Source organism: Oncorhynchus nerka, linkage group LG3, assembly GCF_034236695.1.
Source record: "Oncorhynchus nerka isolate Pitt River linkage group LG3, Oner_Uvic_2.0, whole genome shotgun sequence".
NCBI classification, from domain to species: Eukaryota; Metazoa; Chordata; class Actinopteri; order Salmoniformes; family Salmonidae; genus Oncorhynchus; species Oncorhynchus nerka.
The window spans coordinates 52,711,770-52,725,876 of NC_088398.1; the positions used below are offsets into that span (position 1 = coordinate 52,711,770).

Consider the following 14,107-nt stretch of genomic DNA (forward strand, 5'->3'; position numbering starts at 1 on the left):
GGTAAAAATCGTTATTGTCACGGTCTGATACACTACGGTCTGATACACTACGGCTTTCAGACAATCGTCCTTCATGTCTCAAACCACCCGGTTTATAATATGCAATAAACTATGATGATCTAAATATCCATCCTTACCTATCTTTATTCCATTTCAAGCTATCTCCTGTACTTTTCCATTAGCTGAATCCAAGATTGGGCTGTGTTAGAGGACTGACAGGCTGACCCAGAGCTGGCTGATATGTGCACACCTTGTTTGATGTTCTTTGTGGGATTCTGTCCAATGACCTGCGGCTGCCATTGGGATTTATACTTCATACGCACCGTAATGGGGTTTTGTTATTCACATTTTATGGAACCTGATGAATAAGCAGGTCTGCAATCACTGTCTTTCTTTTTCGCTATCACGACTCACAACGAGGGAGTGCCCAAGGCGCTGAAGACACAAGGAGGAAGCAGGAATGTAAAGAACAGAGTTGATTTCTTAAAGTAACTGTCCAGTGAAAATGTCACTTTTAAAAATTAATATTCTGTTAACTCATACCCAAATAATGTTGAATAATGACTCGTATTTGTGGCAAAAGCATTGGAGAAAAAATAAAATCCCACCTCAAACTTGTATTTCAAACAGACCATTTAAAAAAATGCTTGCTATTTCTTGCTATTTCCTCATTGTGTGCTGGCTAATTAGTGGTCTAGAGGAGGATGAGCTGGCCAATCAGCGGTCTACTTGCATGAATATTTTTTATGACTGATATACTCCTGCACCATTCTGTTGTTGGGGAACGCCCACAACATTCCAACATAGAAAAGCTGCATTTTAACATACTTGGGAAGGAAAACTATGCTGTAGGTCATATTTCATTTAAACCTGGAAACTGGACAGTTACTTGCATGTTTAGGAGTCTACCGTTTTTGAATGCTGTACAGATGCACACAATTATGGTATTTATGAAATATTATGTTAATAATCGGCTAATTTCGGGAAAGCGAGTTTAAACATTGAACCGTCAATATCACACTGAATTTATTGTTCTCTTTTTCAAGAGAGAGACTTGTCTATAAAATACATTTGTCAGTCCCATTTCCCACAATAAGTAACCCTAATTGGTGGGAACTGTCATAATGCAACTGTCATAATCTCTGTTAATCTCTGATTAACTCCATTGTATATGATTGTGTTGTCATGTGTGTCTTTGTAAAACAAACAAAGTATAGTTTAAAAACGTTCAAAGCTATCATTTCAATCTCATGGACAGTCAATCCTTGCATCCATAGCTCTGTTGTTACGTTTCCCCAGCCCCATCCCCCATACAAAGCCAAGTGGTGGAATTGCCATTGTGCTGAAACAAACTCAGGATTGTGGCTTCAATCAAGGGCATGCTTCAAAGTACCAATAACAGTAGTTCGAGATTAAGGGGCTCAGCCTTTACAAAATTGTTTTTGTAAATGAATGTATTGAAGGATGTAGGCTTTAGCTCAGCAAGTTTATACACTCCTGTGAGGGTCAGCAGACCCAGGTTTGATCCCAGATGGGTCTCTTTGTGAAGGAGGTTGAAGTGGATCGGAGGTGCTTCAATAAAGTACGATCATGTATTTTTGCCTGAGACATAAAGACTTCACTAAGCTCCCTGAAGTAACACCGGTTTACAGGGGACACACATAGCAAAATCACAAGTATTAAATCAACACAAAGTGTTCAATGTAACACTCAAAAGTGTCTATATAGTGCCATACCACACAGAGTTAACGTTACTGCTTCTGTCACTGGCCAACAATATTTGTTGTAATCACTTTGCACTGGTGTTAAGTGTTTAAAATATTTGTTGTAATCACTTTGCACTGGTGTTAAGTGTTTAAAATATTTGTTGTAATCACTTTGCACTGGTGTTAAGTGTTTAAAATATTTGTAATCATGTAAAGGAGATAAAATAACCACTCCAATTCATGGACAGAGATATGGATGCAAGAAAACATGGTCCAAGAGATTACCAGGAAAGTTTTAAACATTTTGAGGCTATACATTGTTTGTTAACAAATACTAAAAGCTCTGAAGAAGGCCTTTAGGCCGATAAGTAAAGTTTATTAAAAAGCAGTGATATTAGCAAGAGCAGCGTGCGGGTTTCTTCTTTTCTTTCTTTTTTTCTCTTGTTAACAAATACCAAAATTACAACAAAATCAAATGATGGCATAATACAGCTTTAGATTGAGGGTTAATATCTCTAATCTGTGGTTTCAGATTTGTTTGTTATAGAGTCACAAAGACCCTATAGTCATCCAAGAACTCCCTACTCTGACTGCACATAGCCCACAGAGGAGTTCCGTACACACTTTGTCATTCTTGAACTATCTCAATACTTTTTCCCGATCTGAATGAGACATAAATTGAAGGATTGAAGAAAGTAATTCATGGTGGTCACACTTTCAAAATGAGAAAATATCCTTGTTCTGGTTCAGAGTTTACGTTGTGTCAATCATTTAACATCTTTCTTTACAATGCATTGCCATGCTCTTTCCTCTGTCTCCACAGTAAATTAAGAGCACATCAAAAGCCACAAGGGGATCCCACCAGCGACTACTAAATTCTGACTCGATATTGACTATTGGGATGAAAGTTCAGTCATTATAGCTTCTACAACTTCAGACTTGCACGATGAGACAACACAGTTGCAAAACGAGACAGTTCCTGAACATGATGCTAAAGACAAAATAAAATCACAATTTTTATTTATTTTAGATCGAACAATACTAGATGCCAAAAGAAACCAATAAAGATTCCATGATAGCAGACTGCTTGAAAACAATCCATATAATGCATTTAGGGGATAGGCTGGGAGAGTTGGCCTTTAGAACTTTCACATCACAGTTCTGTCAATTCTTTGATACGGAGCCATTGCATTGGTACAAAGGGAAATTAAACTTGAACAGACCATTTAGCTGATATGCAAATCAGGCTAATTTGCTTAACAAAGGCTTTCCCTTGTCGGCACATTCTGCATTTCGATATAAACCTCAGCAGTACAGCTGGTGAGTGGGAGGTGAGCAATAACAATACAAAATGGGGAAGGTAAGAAGGAGTCTTTAGATTATATAGATAATATCATAGAATATATGTAAAATGTGTATGAGAAACTTTGCTCGACAGAAAAAGTGCTTATACTTTTAGTTATGTTAATCTGCCTTGATTTGACTACTGACTTTGATTCGATTTTTTGTCACTTCTGTAACTTCAAGCAGCATTGTAGGTATTGCAGCTTGGCAGAGGAGCAATCATTACAGCCACATATTGGAAGAAGTACTGTATAAAAGGTATGGCTTGTATCTTACCAGGCTTTTCTGTCTCTATCTCTCTTCCAGATTGTATTCTTTGAGGATAAGAATTTCCAAGGTGGTAGTTATGAATGCAGCAGTGACAGCCCAGACCTGCACTCCTTCTTCAGCCGCTGTAACTCTATCAGGGTGGAGAGCGGCTGCTGGGTTCTGTACGAGCGCCCCAGCTATGCAGGCTACCAGTACATCCTGACCCCTGGGGAGTACCCTGACCACCAGCAGTGGATGGGCTTCAACGACAGCATCAGATCCTGTCGATCTATCAAAAACGTAAGCCTACCTACCAAAAGTACAAACTGTAAGCCTAGTTTGAAGATGGGACTGACGAGTCTGACGTTTATTTGTGTCAGTAGATAGATACTGACAACTTGAGGCAAGAAGTTCATAATCATTGCTCAAAGTCCCCAGGAAACAGTTTATTGATTTGCATTACTTCTAGCATTTATTTAGCTTTTTGACAGATGTTTTCTCGATCTTAAATGTACCCATTTTACATCAGACAGACATCACTAACTTGTTTTTATTTATTTTATGCTTGTATATTTGGGTTTTGGCAATTAGGATGTTAAAATGTGTCTGACCAGATTTGGATGCAGGGCAATGCCCAACTTGAATGGAATGCCCCAGGGTGCACCAACCAGGCAATGATCAGTCAAAAGCCAACAGACAATAAGGATAGATAAAAGGCTCATGTTTTGGCAGCAGTTTGCCTCATGTCCAGGCCCATCTACATCAGTTGTTGAAGGAAACCAGGACAACAGCCAATAAACCAATTTAAAGAGCCATCCCACATTTCTAATATCATATTTTGCATACTAGATGAATGACAATTCAAATAATTAACATGATTACTTTAATATGATTAATTAAGGATACTGGCATTTATATATTTTTGGTTGTATTTATTTTGCAGGTCTATGGAAATTCCTACAAGATCAGATGCTATGACAGGCCAGATTTTGCTGGCCATATGGCAGAGTGGAGTGAGGACTGCCCATTGGTCCACGAAGCATTCAAGTTCCATGAGTTCCACTCTGCTGTGGTGATGGACGGTGCCTGGGCATTCTACGAGCTGCCCAACTACAGGGGGCGCCAGTACTTCCTGGAGCGCAAAGAGTACCATAACTTCACGGACTGGGGCGCCACCTCCCCTGTCGTGGGCTCCTTCCGCAGGATCACAGAGTTCTAGAACCTTACAACCTCTAGAGTTCTAGAGCCCTACGATGACCCCTTTCCCAGAAACCTCTCTGCAGTGCCTTATGACACCCACCTCTGTGTGAGAGTGTTGCAGTCTAACAAATAAAACTCTGTCTGATTCCCACATACCCCATTGTCTTCATTAATTTGACATGGGAATCACCGGGCACAAATACTGTATGTCAACACCAGTAGATCTACTCACACTGTTTCTTTAGTCATCTTTGCAACCATATCAACAACACTAAAATAGAATGGAACAGAATACAATACAATCCTGTATTGCCTTCCAAGGAACAAAGTCTTTACACAATCCTATAGAAGAAACCCATACAAATGAACACACAAATAGTTTGTAACACGGTACAGTGTCACACAATAAAAAGCCAGTTAAACACGTACAGTCTAAGGGGCAGCGTTACATTCCGTAAAGACAACCCTAGATGTCATCGCTCAACAGAAAAGGGAACTAACAAAGTAGTCACTTTGACAACCAAATCAAAACAGAAAGTGTTTCAGACGGGTTCTGAAAGAAACCCATGAGGGTGTCCACTGAATGTTGGCAAAGCAACTAGAAAGGGACCTAAAAGACAACCCCTATGGATGCCCACTTGAATTCCTCATAAATTCCTCATAAAAGACAAACTAAAATAAAAAACGGACAAAAACTTAGGATAGGGAGTTACAAAAAATGTAGACCAAACCTAAAGGGGATTAAGATTACGGCTTTGTTTGGCTACCTAAAGTGGAAGCGCTAATGTGAGGCGTAACTCTCCCAACATCTCCTTTTCCAGCAGATGTACTGGGCTAGCAGGTCTTAAATACCAGCTGGGCCAGCACTGGTGAAACACATCCTCACTAACGCGATCACTCTCTGGGCCAGCTCAGGTGTAAACCCATTTTAACAAGGTAACCAACCTCAAAGTGGAGAGAAAACCCAAAGCCAGTAATAGCACGCACAGCAGACAAATACAATTCTGAGTTAAAAGTTGGATGATCGACACTTACATGTTTAAATTCAAGATGCATTACAATGAATCAGATTGTATGCAATTTTGCATTACTTTACCACTCAAAGACTTGTAAATAAAATACTAGCATACCATCACATCTCAGCACACAACACAACTCATCAAGAGTAGGATTAAAAAGGTATTTCTCTGAGCAATGCACGCACTACCCAGCTAATATTTAAGTTTAGGAACAAGGGATATTCAGTACAACGGCCCATGTCAACATAATCCCTTGTCACTGTGACAGTTTGCATATTACATGTGATGTACCACAACATCTTTATCCAGGATAATATTCAAATGTTCTGACTGTGAAACATGTTCACTTTGATGTTACACCTGCATCGTCATTTAGCTGTGTTGATCCTGGATCGTAATTGAATTATGTTTATCCTGTATTCAACCCCCTGAGTCGATACATGTTAAAATCACATTTGGCGGCAGTTACAGCTGTGATTCTTTCTGAGTAAGTCTCTAAGAGCTTTGCACACTTGGATTGTACAATATTTGCATATTATTCTTTTTAAATTATTCATTTACATTTTACATTTAAGTCATTTAGCAGACGCTCTTATCCAGAGCGACTTACAAATTGGTGCATTCACCTTATGACATCCAGTGGAACAGTAGTGCATCTAAATCTTTTAAGGGGGTGAGAGGGATTATTTTATCCTATCCTAGGTATTCCTTAAAGAGGTGGGGTTTCAGGTGTCTCCGGAAGGTGGTGATTGACTCCGCTGTCCTGGCGTCGTGAGGGAGTTTGTTCCACCATTGGGGGGCCAGAGCAGCGAACAGTTTTGACTGGGCTGAGCGGGAACTGTACTTCCTCAGTGGTAGGGAGGCGAGCAGGCCAGAGGTGGATGAACGCAGTGCCCTTGTTTGGGTGTAGGGCCTGATCAGAGCCTGGAGGTACTGAGGTGCCGTTCCCCTCACAGCTCCGTAGGCAAGCACCATGGTCTTGTAGCGGATGCGAGCTTCAACTGGAAGCCAGTGGAGAGAGCGGAGGAGCGGGGTGACGTGAGAGAACTTGGGAAGGTTGAACACCAGACGGGCTGCGGCGTTCTGGATGAGTTGTAGGGGTTTAATGGCACAGGCAGGGAGCCCAGCCAACAGCGAGTTGCAGTAATCCAGACGGGAGATGACAAGTGCCTGGATTAGGACCTGCGCCGCTTCCTGTGTGAGGCAGGGTCGTACTCTGCGGAGGTTGTAGAGCATGAACCTACAGGAACGGGCCACCGCCTTGATGTTAGTTGAGAACGACAGGGTGTTGTCCAGGATCACGCCAAGGTTCTTAGGAGGAGGGGAGGAGGACACAGTGGAGTTGTCAACCGTGATGGCGAGATCATGGAACGGGCAGTCCTTCCCCGGGAGGAAGAGCAGCTCCGTCTTGCCGAGGTTCAGCTTGAGGTGGTGATCCGTCATCCACACTGATATGTCTGCCAGACATGCAGAGATGCGATTCGCCACCTGGTCATCAGAAGGGGGAAAGGAGAAGATTAATTGTGTGTCGTCTGCATAGCAATGATAGGAGAGACCATGTGAGGTTATGACAGAGCCAAGTGACATGGTGTATAGCGAGAATAGGAGAGGGCCTAGAACAGAGCCCTGGGGGACACCAGTGGTGAGAGCACGTGGTGTGGAGACGGATTCTCGCCACGCCACCTGGTAGGAGCGACCTTTCAGGTAGGACGCAATCCAAGCGTGGGCCGCGCCGGAGATGCCCAACTCGGAGAGGGTGGAGAGGAGGATCTGATGGTTCACAGTATCGAAGGCAGCCGATAGGTCTAGAAGGATGAGAGCAGAGGAGAGAGAGTTAGCTTTAGCAGTGCGGAGCGCCTCCGTGATACAGAGAAGAGCAGTCTCAGTTGAATGACTAGTCTTGAAACCTGACTGATATGGATCAAGAAGGTCATTCTGAGCGAGATAGCAGGAGAGCTGGCCAAGGACGGCACGTTCAAGAGTTTTGGAGAGAAAAGAAAGAAGGGATTCTGGTCTGTAGTTGTTGACATCGGAGGGATCGAGTGTAGGTTTTTTCAGAAGGGGTGCAACTCTCGCTCTCTTGAAGACGGAAGGGACGTAGCCAGCGGTCAGGGATGAGTTGATGAGCGAGGTGAGGTAAGGGAGAAGGTCTCCGGAAATGGTCTGGAGAAGAGAGGAGGGGATAGGGTCAAGCGGGCAGGTTGTTGGGCGGCCGGCCGTCACAAGACGCGAGATTTCATCTGGAGAGAGAGGGGAGAAAGAGGTCAGAGCACAGGGTAGGGCAGTGTGAGCAGAACCAGCGGTGTCGTTTGACTTAGCAAACGAGGATCGGATGTCGTCGACCTTCTTTTCAAAATGGTTGACGAAGTCATCTGCAGAGAGGGAGGAGGGGCAGGGGGAGGAGGATTCAGGAGGGAGGAGAAGGTGGCAAAGAGCTTCCTAGGGTTAGAGGCAGATGCTTGGAATTTAGAGTGGTAGAAAGTGGCTTTAGCAGCAGAGAGAGAAGAGGAAAATGTAGAGAGGAGGGAGTGAAAGGATGCCAGGTCCGCAGGGAGGCGAGTTTTCCTCCATTTCCGCTCGGCTGCCCGGAGCCCTGTTCTGTGAGCTCGCAATGAGTCGTTGAGCCACGGAGCGGGAGGGGAGGACCGTGCCGGCCTGGAGGATAGGGGACATAGAGAGTCAAAGGATGCAGAAAGGGAGGAGAGGAGGGTTGAGGAGGCAGAATCAGGAGATAGGTTGGAGAAGGTTTGAGCAGAGGGAAGAGATGATAGGATGGAAGAGGAGAGAGTAGCGGGGGAGAGAGAGCGAAGGTTGGGACGGCGCGATACCATCCGAGTAGGAGCAGTGTGGGAAGTGTTGGATGAGAGCGAGAGGGAAAAGGATACAAGGTAGTGGTCGGAGACTTGGAGGGGAGTTGCAATGAGGTTAGTGGAAGAACAGCATCTAGTAAAGATGAGGTCGAGCGTATTGCCTGCCTTGTGAGTAGAGGGGGAAGGTGAGAGGGTGAGGTCAAAAGAGGAGAGGAGTGGAAAGAAGGAGGCAGAGAGGAATGAGTCAAAGGTAGACGTGGGGAGGTTAAAGTCGCCCAGAACTGTGAGAGGTGAGCCGTCCTCAGGAAAGGAGCTTTGTGCCTTATTCAAACTCTGTCAAGTTGGTTGTTAATCATTCCTAGACAGACATTTTCAAGACTTGGCATATATTTCAATCCGTTTTAAGTCATAACTGTTACTAGACCATTATGAATATTCAATGTTGTCGTGGTAGCCAACTTCAGTGTCTATTTGGCATTGTGTTTTAAGTTTTTGTCCTACTGTTTCCCAATGTATGTTGGAAAGCAGACTGAACCAGATTTTCCTCTAGGATGTTGCCTGTGCTTAGCTCTATTCCGTGTATTTTTATCAACAACAAAAAACTCCATAGTCCTTGCCGATGCCAAGCACACCCATAACATGATGCAGCCACCACCATGCTTGAAAATATGAAGAATGGTACTCAGTGATGTGTTGGATATACCCCAAACATAACACTTTCTTTTCAGGAGATAAAGTTAATTTCTTTGACACATTTAAAGAAAAGTTTTACTTTGTGCCTTATTGCAAACAGGATGCATGTACAGGCTTTTCACTCTGTTAATTAGGTTAGTATTGTGGAGTAACTACAATGTTGTTGATCCATCCTCAGTTTTCTCCTTTCACAGCCATTCAACTCTGTAACTGTTTTAAAGTCACCATTGGCCTCTTGGTTAAATCCCTGAGCGGTTTCCTTCCTCTTAAGAAGGAATGTTAAGAAGGATACCTCTATTCTTGTAGTGACTGGGTGTATAGATACACCGTCCATAGTGTAATTACTAACCTCACCATGCTCAAAGGGATATTCAATGTCCTTATTTTACCCTTCTACCAATAGGTGACCTTTGCGAGGCATTGGAAAACCTCCTTCATTTGTAAAAAAAATAATATATATACAATTACATTATGGTGTATTGTGTGTAGGCCACACACAATCTCAATTTAATACATTTTGTAAAACAACAAAATATGGAAAAGGTCAAGGGGTGTGAACACTTTCTGAAGGCACTGTAGCCATAGTATATCGATCCTGGATTGTAATTGAACTGTTTATTCCTGGATCTGTCTGTATACATTTTGTGAATCAGAGCAAAAACAATTCTAACAAAAATGTGTCCTATTCATTTGAGATAAGCTACAATCAGGACCATAAAACTATATTGACTTACAAAAGTTGTTAGAAATCTGTCTTGGAGTTGTGCTAGTGGGCTGTTTGAAACTGAGCTACGTATATGGAGGACCTCTGCACAAAAGAATTGAGGGTTTCATCAACAACGGCATGAAAGCTAGCAGTTGGCATTGAAAGTGGTATGCTGATAATACAGGACTGCATTTGCATGAACTGTATGAACTGCATATAGAATCATATTTGGCCTTTTTAAGACTTTGCGTTTAAGACTTTTACTTCTGGGTTCTGTAAGAGTGGCCCAGCAACTACTTCCTCCCTTCCTCTATAAGGAAAGGTTGCACATATCATAATGAATACATAGACAAAAGGGCATTTGTATTCCCATAAAGACAGAATCATGTATTTCATTCATTACAAAGTTATTACAATGTATCACTGCTGGACTTTAAAAAAAATGATTTTAACAACATATTAGAATGACACAATACAATAGTTTCAATATTTTATTTTCATTTTGATGTGAAGATAAGGGATTATCTAGAATAAGGGATACTGAAACTGAGTAGTACAGTTGTAACATTTAGTTGTTTGTCCATTCGATACAGACAGCCTGTTAAGAGCTTGTGAAGTCCTGGCCTAAATGTATCATGACATGGATTTTCATGGGTTAAAACATACAGTGAGATTTCCCATTAGATTTATTTGTTTAATGTTTATCTCAAGCTGCCCTTGGCGGCCCTGGATTGTTTTGGATCCCACATGAACTGACTGAAATGTGGCACTTTCTACCTGCTATTGTGTGTGGATCAGTGATTCAGTGCTTTAGAACAATGCGTTGAGCCTAGATAAATATTTGAATAGCTGATTGAAATATCTGATTCACTTTGTGCTAACCATGTGCTTGGTGTTATTGTCTCTGCCATCTATAAAGAGTATACTTGCAGGCCCTGAGCTTTAGTGTCATTTACTGTGCCTGGTATTCTGAACTCTGAAGAGATGGAGAAGGTGAGTTGTGTTCCGGTGGAGATTCATATAATGAATGAGCACCTGTTCCAAAGTCTCATAGTTCTGTAATTTTTTGAACTATATGGAATTCAGAAATGTCACACGCTGTCTCTTCTCTTCCAACAGATTGTGTTTTATGAGGACAAGAACTTCCAGGGGCGGTCCTACGACTGCAAAGGAGACTCCGCTGACCTGCATGACTTTTTCGCTCGATGCAACTCTTGTCGGGTGGAGGGCGGCTGGTGGGTCCTCTATGAGCGCCCCAACTACATGGGTTACCAGTACATCATAGGACCCGGGGAGTATGCAGACTACCAGCACTGGATGGGGTTCAACGATTGCATCAGATCCTGTCGGGTCATCAAAAAAGTAAGTCATGTAAACTAGGAGACCAACATTTTTTTATATAGAGAAACATGATCATGGCCTTATTCAGGATCTATCAGAACTTAGGTAGGCCCACACCTTTCAGAACTTCATAAACAGCCAATAATGACACATTCTTCGATGTTTGATCAACTTTTTCCCAGACCACTGGCCCCTACAAGCTGAGGCTGTTCGAGAGGCCCAACTTCGATGGTCAGTCCCTGGAGGTGACTGAGAACCTGCCCTCTGTCCAGGAACGTTTCCACAGCCGCGAGATCCACTCCTGCAAGGTCCAGGAGGGTTCCTGGGTCCTCTTCGAGCACCCCAACTTCCGCGGCCGCCAGTACCTGCTAGAGAGGGGGGAGTACCGTCGCTACACCGAGTGGGGAGCTCTGCATGCCACCGTGGGCTCCATCCGTCACATCATAGTCACTGGAGAGAGATGATTGTAGTCGCATGGTGAGATTCAAATAAAGTTTCCTGGTGATAAACATGAGCTTGTTTCTGAGTATGATTGAGGTGATGGATGATGGAAGTTATAGAAGAACATGGAACTTTTATATCAAAAGGCATATATTATAAAACACAGTGGTCAATATCTTAGTAAATATAAATAGATTTGTATAATAACAGTTACTGTATACCATGAAAGGTGTATTTAAGGAATCCAAGAAGTAAAAACACAGAACATTGCTCTGAGAATAAAGCCACAGTGTGTCAGTTTTCCAGTTATTTCAATGAATGAAATATCCTTGATTTGGAAGAATAGGTAATACTTCACTGTAAGCACTTTATGTACTGTACTTATTCATAAAGCCTTCATAACTACTACATAAGAAATGATCAAATCTGTCATAGGCCGTTATTAACGATATGAACAATGGCATAAGATGTTATGAAGATATTTATAACGGCCTATATGACTGGCAAATCTGTTGTCACATGCTCTTCTATCAGCTGTAACAAGTGACTCAAGTATATCTGCATAATACTGATTTTTACTTAGCCTAGTTGACTTGGATCTCTTGACCACATCTACAGGCACAGCATTTAAACATATTCCCAGCTTACACTCAAAAAAGTAAACAGTTCATGCAAACAACGAGGTAGGCTAATATATATATAAAATATTGTGCTTGCCTTTGTGGGTTGTAGATTTTAGTTCTATAAAATAAGTGGGTAGCTTCTGACAAGAAATTCATGCTAAATTCACAGGGTGGCACTCTTTCTGTTATATTTGACTACTTTGACAACCAAGGGCTCTCTTTGTAAAAAGACACTAGCTGTGTTGCCTTTGGAATCCACAACATCCATTTAGGTATCCAAGCACTTTGTTTGAGAGAGTTTTAAATCCTGATAGAAATATGCAGTACGCATGGGTAGAAATTATTATTAAGTCCAAGCAAATTTGAAGTTGGGCATAAATGGCTAACTAAGAAATTGGAAGATACATAAAACAATATACCACAATGTTGCATTAACCTTTATAACACACACTTTTACAAGAAAACCCTTTAAAAGTGTTAAATGATAAATAATGGTGGATCCCTGGTTGTGACCCCACTCTCCGAAGGTGTCTCAGGGGGAGTGGGATATGTAAAAAAAATACATTTCCATTTCACACCACACACTTGTACAGGTTACACACTTGTGTGAAACGGGACAAATATAAGCACCCCCTATTTGCATTGTGTGATTGTCCTTTGGATGCTTGCCCAAAGCTGAGCTTATACGTGGTCAGAACCATGACCCGAGCTTATACGTGGTCAGAGTCATGACCCTTTTTCTGAGGTGTGAAGGCATTTAGTGTTACTGACTTCAAGAAGAGTGATCAGAAATTACAATCCATCTACTGTATCTGAGTTAAAACTTCTTCGGGATCGGTGTCCCTTCCACGGGACAGTTGAGCTAACGTAGGCTAATGCGATTAGCATGAGGTTGCAAGTAACAAGAACATTTCCCAGGACATAGACATATCTGACATTGGCAGAAAGCTTAAATTCTTGTTAATCTAACTGCACTGTCCAATTTACAATAGATATTACAGTGAAGTAATACCATGCTATTGTTTGAGGAGAGTGCACAATTTTGAACATGAAAAGTTATTAATAAACAAATTAGGCACATTTGGGCAGTCTTGATTCAAAATTTTGAACAGAAATGCAATGGTTCATTGGATCAGTCTAATGTTTTTGACATACACTAATGCCATCTAGTGGCCAAAATGTAAATTGCATTGGGCTGGAATAATACATGATGGCCTTTCTCTTGCATTTCAAAGATGATGGTACAAAAGAAATACAAAATAACGTTGTTGTTTTTTTGTATTATCTTTTACCAGATCTATTGTGTTATATTATACTATATTCCTTTCACATTTCCATAAACTTCAAAGTGTTTCCTTTCAAATGGTACCAAGAATATGAATATCCTTGCTTCAGGGCCTGAGCTACAGGCAGTTAGATTTGGGTATGTCACTTTAGGTGACATTTGAAAAATAGGGGCTAATATTTAAGAGGCACTACAATGTTAGCCAACTCCAACTCTAAATGTGGTAGATGAAGGGTGGGGTATTGGTGTTGGAATCTTGAGGTGTATTGAACTGTAAGGACATTCAAGACTTCATAAATACTGATCAGAGACAATAATCCATCTATTCTTTCTGGGTAACTCGATGTTGGTCGACTCTTTCTACAGCAAATGTGGTGGTGTGCTGTGTACAGTAGCCTAGATGGAGGGTAGGGCATGATGGGTGTTGGAAATGCACCTGTCAGTTCCATTGCAGATGTTAAAGCTTACAGAACAGAGCAGTTTGGCCAGAAGCCAACTTCATGGAGGCCATCGCACAACCAGCAGCCTGGAAACAATTTAATAACATCAATAAATCAGTTTCTGGAATCAGGCATTGTAAGATCAAAAGGTCAACCTGTATACAATCACTGGGTAAACATTGTATAAAACGGGCACACTTTTAAAACAATTGCTGCATCAGCTATTGTGCCGATATAAATGTCGAGGCTA

At 41.8% G+C, this 14,107-nt stretch overlaps 2 protein-coding genes across 2 annotated transcripts; both read left to right on the forward strand.

Annotated features, from left to right (window-relative positions):
- The first annotated feature begins 3,010 nt into the window (after nucleotides 1–3,010).
- LOC115115693 (gamma-crystallin M2-like) lies at nucleotides 3,011–4,654 on the forward strand. Its single transcript, XM_029644184.1, has 3 exons — nucleotides 3,011–3,066; nucleotides 3,357–3,599; nucleotides 4,243–4,654. The coding sequence occupies exons 1-3, from the start codon at nucleotides 3,058–3,060 to the stop codon at nucleotides 4,516–4,518; spliced, it is 528 nt and encodes a 175-aa protein (XP_029500044.1). The 5' UTR covers nucleotides 3,011–3,057; the 3' UTR covers nucleotides 4,519–4,654.
- A 6,029-nt stretch (nucleotides 4,655–10,683) lies between these two features.
- Nucleotides 10,684–11,582, forward strand: LOC115115703 (gamma-crystallin S-1-like). Its single transcript, XM_029644193.2, has 3 exons — nucleotides 10,684–10,720; nucleotides 10,847–11,089; nucleotides 11,251–11,582. Exons 1-3 carry the CDS (start codon nucleotides 10,712–10,714, stop codon nucleotides 11,530–11,532), a joined length of 534 nt encoding a protein of 177 aa, XP_029500053.2. The 5' UTR covers nucleotides 10,684–10,711; the 3' UTR covers nucleotides 11,533–11,582.
- The last annotated feature ends 2,525 nt before the right edge of the window (nucleotides 11,583–14,107 follow it).